Source organism: Salvelinus namaycush, unplaced genomic scaffold (genome assembly GCF_016432855.1).
Source record: "Salvelinus namaycush isolate Seneca unplaced genomic scaffold, SaNama_1.0 Scaffold11, whole genome shotgun sequence".
Lineage (NCBI taxonomy): Eukaryota > Metazoa > Chordata > Actinopteri > Salmoniformes > Salmonidae > Salvelinus > Salvelinus namaycush.
This window is the reverse complement of record NW_024057786.1, coordinates 618,289-624,748: the sequence shown is the minus strand read 5'-3', so window position 1 is coordinate 624,748 and position 6,460 is coordinate 618,289. Positions and strand designations below refer to the sequence as shown.

The 6,460-nt window shown below is 43.1% G+C and overlaps 3 protein-coding genes across 4 annotated transcripts in view; 2 read left to right on the top strand and 1 right to left on the bottom strand.

Moving 5' to 3' along the window:
* Positions 1-6,460, bottom strand: part of LOC120035714 — a 359,237-nt gene that overhangs the window by 272,812 nt on the left and 79,965 nt on the right. The window lies entirely within an intron of this gene.
* LOC120035716 (tripartite motif-containing protein 16-like) overlaps positions 1-6,460 on the top strand; it is a 213,964-nt gene that overhangs the window by 152,694 nt on the left and 54,810 nt on the right. The window lies entirely within an intron of this gene.
* The window catches only part of LOC120035727 (tripartite motif-containing protein 16-like), a 7,759-nt gene continuing 3,828 nt past the window's right edge, over positions 2,530-6,460 (top strand). The window contains exons 1-3 of the mRNA XM_038982294.1: positions 2,530-3,353; positions 3,777-3,872; positions 6,188-6,421. Of these exons, the coding sequence (XP_038838222.1) occupies positions 2,757-3,353; positions 3,777-3,872; positions 6,188-6,421 (927 nt within the window). The 5' untranslated portion in view covers positions 2,530-2,756. The remainder of the gene's footprint in view (positions 3,354-3,776; positions 3,873-6,187; positions 6,422-6,460) is intronic.

Sequence of the window (6,460 nt, the reverse complement as noted above, 5' to 3'; positions counted from 1 at the left end):
ATATTCCTTTGAGAGCCCTCTTTCAGTCACTGAGATCTGGTGACTGAGACACATCCTCTATATTCCTTTGAGAGCCCTCTTTCAGTCACTGAGATCTGGTGACTGACACACATCCTCTATATTCCTTTGAGAGCCCTCTTTCAGTCACTGAGATCTCTTCTAGCCATAATGGGTAACTGGGCATTTTTATACGTGACCCTAATAAGCATGATGGGATGTTAATTAACTCAGGAACCACACCTGTGTGGAAACACCTACTTTCAATATACTGTGTATCCCTCATTTACTCGTGTTTCCTTTAATTTAGTCAGTTACCTGTCTGCATTTGTCATCTGTTACCTTTTTCTTGTTCAAATCATGTGTTTTATTGAAAATGTTCCATTCCCATTGTTATAAACAGGGACAATCGTGACTTTGACTCCACACAACATAAAATCCACAGATGTTAGAAATATGTCTCTCAACATTGATCACTTTTCTACAGTGTTTCAAAGATATATCTTGTGTTTCAGATGTTTTATATACCTCTGTTTCTGGTGATAAATTGTTACTTTTTATAAACTTTTTATACTGTATTAAAAAAGAGAATTTTGATCTTGAACTTGATTGTGTATTTATTCTTCACCTTAAACTGATGAATAGTTAATCTGGTACCTTAAACTGATGAATAGTTAATCTGGTCCCTTAAACTGATGAATAGTTAATCTGGTCCCTTAAACTGATGAATAGTTAATCTGGTCCCTTAAACTGATGAATAGTTAATCTGGTACCTTAAACTGATGAATAGTTAATCTGGTACCTTAAACTGATGAATAGTTAATCTGGTACCTTAAACTGGTCCCTTAAACTGATGAATAGTTAATCTGGTACCTTAAACTGATGAATAGTTAATCTGGTACCTTAAACTGATGAATAGTTAATCTGGTACCTTAAACTGATGAATAGTTAATGTGGGCTATGTACAGGTGCAATGATCTGTAAACTGCTCTGATAGTTGATGCTTCAAGTTAGTGAGGGAGATATGAGTCTCCAGCTTCAGTGATTTAGTGACAGCACCACAGATTCACTGGCAGCATCAGCTGAGCTGGGTCGTCACTAGTTACCACAGCCACAAAGTGATAAACATCGCCTAATTATACAATTTCTCTTCTTAAAAAGTGATTTTAAACCTAACCACACTAATAACCGTATGCCTAACATGCTGTCTACACCGGGATGTTGATTTTGTCCATCCACACCAGACATGATCATGACATGCAGGCTGAAATATCAAAACTCTTAACCAACTATATTAATTTGAGAACAGGTGGAAACACATGAAACGTTCATGGATATTTAGCTAGCTAGCTTGCTGTTGCTAGCTCATTTGTCCTATTTAGCTAGCTAGCTTGCTGTTGCTAGCTCATTTGTCCTATTTAGCTCGCTAGCTTGCTGTTGCTAGCGCATTTGTCCTATTTAGCTCGCTAGCTTGCTGTTGCTAGCTCATTTGTCCTATTTAGCTAGCTAGATTGCTGTTGCTAGCTAATTTGTCCTATTTAGCTCGCTAGATTGCTGTTGCTAGGTCATTTTTCCTATTTAGCTAGCTAGCTTGCTGTTGCTAGCTCATTTGTCCTGGGATATAAACATTGGTTTGTTATTTTACTTGAAAACAAGATCCTTTTTTCCCCTGGATCTTTTGTAGAATTTTGACCCATTTTGAGTCACACAAAATCTTGTTCTCTACTCCGACAATTAACCCACAGATAAACGGGGGAAGTGTAGTTTCTAGTAATCTCTTCTTCTTCTGTGGACTTTATGTGTGTCAGTTGGTAATCAACTTTAAGGTGCATCACCACCACCAACTGAACTGGAGTGTGGACCTCAGTTCAGCTTTCTATTGTTGATAATTGGATATGGAGAAGGGCGAGCCGGTCAAGGATCGATTCAGACAAGGTGATAAATTGTATGACAAGCGACAGTTTAATTATGAGTAAAGATATCTGGTACAAGCGTATACGGTCTCGTTCCTTCGGCTCATAGAGAACCTCCAGAAAAAGCCCAGATAACAGAATGCATAGACATTTTATACAGCACAGAAAGTAGGTTGAGTCTGGAAGTTCTGGTCCTTTGGTTGGTTCTGGACAGGTTGTTGTCTTCTCAGATTGGTCCTGATGAGCTGGGCGTCATCCTTCTGAGTCTTATAGCAAAAGTTCTTTGTTATCAAATGTTCAGCTAAGCAGGAGATTTTGTGTGTGCGTAGTCAGCCCTCTGTCCTTGGGTATGTGTGTGTGTCTTATCTCGTGAAATGCAGACCCAAGCACTCTTGATCAAGGCCTTTCCTGCCTTATCAGTGTTTATGAATGTTCTGTGTCAGCCATCTGTCTCTGGGTGTGTGTGTGTGTCTCAGTTTCTGCTTATGAGTATGTGAGAAAACCTTGTTTTTAGAAAGAAGTTAGTTATAACAATGTAATAGCAATATGCTTGTGTTATTTAAAATGGTATTTATTACACTATCCACTCTATTTAATTTATTCCATATTAAGGGTCCTAACCTAGGAACTAAAATATTTGTCTCCTTCTCAACTTTGCCTGCAGTTTTCTCTCTCTCCCTCCCTTCCTCTAACCCCTCCCTCTCTCACTCCCTCCTTCCCTCCCTCTAACCCCAGCCCTCTGGCAGAACCAGGAAGTCCCTCCCCTTCACAAACTCTCTTATGTGGAAACGAAACTGATCTGAGTCTCTCTGTCGTCTGTCTGTGTGAGAGTGAACAACCGTCCAAATGGCTCAACAGGGAGTTCTGCTGGACCAGGACCAGTTCTGTTGTTCTGTCTGTCTGGATCTACTGAAGGAGCCGGTCACCATCCACTGTGGGCACAGTTACTGTAGAAGCTGTATTGAGGGCTGCTGGGATCAGGATGTTCTGAAAGGGGTCTATAGCTGTCCTCAGTGCAGACATACCTTCACTCCAAGGCCTACGCTGATGAAAAATAACATGTTGGCTGAGGTGGTGGAGAAACTGAGGAAGACAGGACTCCAGGCTGCTCCCCCTCCTGCTCTGTGCTATGCTGGACCTGGAGATGTGGCGTGTGATTTCTGCACTGGGACCAGAAAGCAGAAAGCCCTCATGTCCTGTCTGGCATGTCTGGCCTCTTACTGTGAGACTCACCTCCAACCTCACTATGAATTTCCTGGTTTCAAGAAGCACAAGCTGGTCAAAGCCACCGCACAACTACAGGAGAAGATCTGCTCTCATCATGACAAACTGCTGGAGGTTTACTGTCGTACCGATCAGCAGTGTATCTGTCTGCTGTGTGTGATGGATGAACATAAAGGCCATGATACAGTGTCAGCTGCAGCAGAGAGGACTGAGAAACAGGTAAGACCAGAACAACTTGTTGGTGACTGTCTGATAAACAAAGAATTAAAGATACAGTAGGAACTAAATCTGTCTGAATATGAGATCATTCAAATGAAATGGATTCACAAATATGAACACAAACCTTGAGTATATAGATATGTTAACCCAGATTCTCCAAATGTATCACCATTTTCTAAAGTCAAACACTATTATCATTCTGAATGGCCTTTTATGAGTCCAAAGTTCAGTCTCAACCCCTTGATACATGTAGGCCCACCATAAAAACTATAATCATTCACATAGCAACATAATATCATATTGTAAAGGGACTTCCTCAGGATTGTAGACCTTCCTCTCTATGGGTCCTATGTCACATTACTATACTGTTGATCTACTGGACTAATAAAGCTTGATAGCTCATTGAAGAGTGATTCTCCACAGAGGCAGCTGGGGATGAGTCAGCAGAAGGTCCAGCAGAGATTCCAGCAAAGAGAGAAGGAGCTGAAGGAGCTCCAACAGGCTGTGGAGTCTTTCAAGGTGAGTATTGTTGACCAGAGGAGACACACCATTTCACTTCTCTCCTCCATCAGAGAGAGGGAGAGGGGTCCTTATCCAATCCCACTGACCCCACTGTTGGGAACAGGTTGTCTGGACCCCTTTCAGAGAACAGACTGTTTAATGTAACTGACGGGATATGAACCCTGGTCTACCATGGGAGAAACCAACATATTTACCATTATACCAAGAGGACATTCCCCATGGTGCGGCGGGTAGCCTTTTTTAAGAATTTGTTCTTAACAGACTTGCCTAGTTAAATAAAGGTGAAATATAAAAATTGGACCGACACTGATTTTGAAGTAGCAGGCGGGGCTACCTCATCACATAACCATGAGTAACCATGACTGACTCATGTCCCCTATACATTAACTTTTTTGAAGTGTAGGGTCATTGAGGTTGGAAGGGATTTGGGGGATGGGGGAGGGTCTATTAGAAGTTAGTAGGACTCTTTTTTATTTTCTGAGTTAGGTAGGAGGATTTAGAAATGGTGTAAACCGTGATTGGACACACTCCAGCACAGTAGGTGGCGCCATGCACCTTTAACGTTGGTTTGTGGACCGTCATTATATCATAGAAGAAGAAGTTGGTCTGTGAGGGTTTTGTGGTTCCTGAGGAGGGCTACTATTCTTTTTTATTTTGGTTTTCAAGTATTTTCTGAATTTATTAAAGCCAAAGCTAAAGCTACCCTAAACAATTCAATATATCAGTCAATATATTTTCTCTGTGATTTGTTGTTTTCCCGTCAACCGTTCCATCGCATCTTAACCGTGTTACCGGGCGGGCACTAGGACCCGGGGGAGGCTGCTGCTGCAGAGGCTGCTGCACCGCTAGTGACGTCAGTCCTACTTGTAGCTCATTGTGGTCAACGTCAGCTGTGGCTCGAGACTGCTAGCTAACGGTTAACGGAGAGGAAAAGACTCTGACAGGACACATTCATGTAGATAGGCTATGATGGCAATTTGTGGTAAGTTACAATAGAGAGAGAGACTTTTCACTACTATAGACTTTGGTCAGAATCAAAGCTTTGTTAACCAATACGTTTTTATGTGAGGCTGCCGGTAAGTTACAGTGTAACAGACGTTGTGAGCTAGCTAACGGTAACGTTAACGGTGTCTTTTAAATTCGACATAAGTTATGTGGCGATGATATCTAGATAACGTTGTATTTAATGTAGTTTTACTATCTGTACCAGGCTATAAATGACACAAATTATATCTAGTTAACTTTGTATTTAATGTAGTTTTACTATCTGTACCAGGCTATAAATGACACAAATGATATCTAGTTAACGTTGTATTTAATGTAGTTTTACTATCTGTACCAGGCTATAAATGACACAGATGATATCTAGTTAACTTTGTATTTAATGTAGTTTTACTATCTGTACCAGGCTATAAATGACACAGATGATATCTAGTTAACTTTGTATTTAATGTACCTATCTGTCCAGGAGGGAGGAGAGTAGAGCAGGACCAAGAGGTGTTCTGTACCTGTCTGTCCAGGAGGGAGGAGAGTAGAGCAGGACCAAGAGGTGTTCTGTACCTGTCTGTCCAGGAGGGAGGAGAGTAGAGCAGGACCAAGAGGTGTTCTGTACCTGCCTGTCCAGGAGGGAGGAGAGTAGAGCAGGACCAAGAGGTGTTCTGTACCTGTCTGTCCAGGAGGGAGGAGAGTAGAGCAGGACCAAGAGGTGTTCTGTACCTGTCTGTCCAGGAGGGAGGAGAGTAGAGCAGGACCAAGAGGTGTTCTGTACCTGTCTGTCCAGGAGGGAGGAGAGTAGAGCAGGACCAAGAGGTGTTCTGTACCTGTCTGTCCAGGAGGGAGGAGAGTAGAGCAGGACCAAGAGGTGTTCTGTACCTGTCTGTCCAGGAGGGAGGAGAGTAGAGCAGGACCAAGAGGTGTTCTGTACCTGTCTGTCCAGGAGGGAGGAGAGTAGAGCAGGACCAAGAGGTGTTCTGTACCTGTCTGTCCAGGAGGGAGGAGAGTAGAGCAGGACCAAGAGGTGTTCTGTACCTGTCTGTCTAGGAGGGAGGAGAGTAGAGCAGGACCAAGAGGTGTTCTGTACCTGCCTGTCCAGGAGAGGGGGACAAGGACTGGTGGACATTGACTCAATGAGGTGCAGAGGCTACTGTACCTACACCCACACTCTCTCTCTCTCTCTCTCTCTCTCTCTCTGTGTGTGTCTCTGTGTCTCTGTGTCTCTCTCTCTCTCTGTGTGTGTCTCTGTGTCTCTGTGTCTCTCTCTCTCTCTCTCTCTCTCTCTCTCTCTCTCTCTCTCTCTCTCTCTCTCTCAACAGCGCTCTGCACAGGCAGCAGTGGAGGACAGTGATCAGATCTTTACTGAGCTGATCCGCTCCATTGAGAGAAGGAGCTCTGAGGTGAAGGAGCTGATCAGAGCCCAAGAGAAGGCTCAAGTGAGTCAAGCTGAAGGACTCCTGGAGCAACTGAAGCAGGAGATAGCTGAGCTGAGGAAGAGAAGCACTGAGCTGGAGCAGCTCTCACACACAGAGGATCACATCCATTTCCTCCAGGTAACTAAACTGTCTTGTGATATGAAATTAACTTCATGT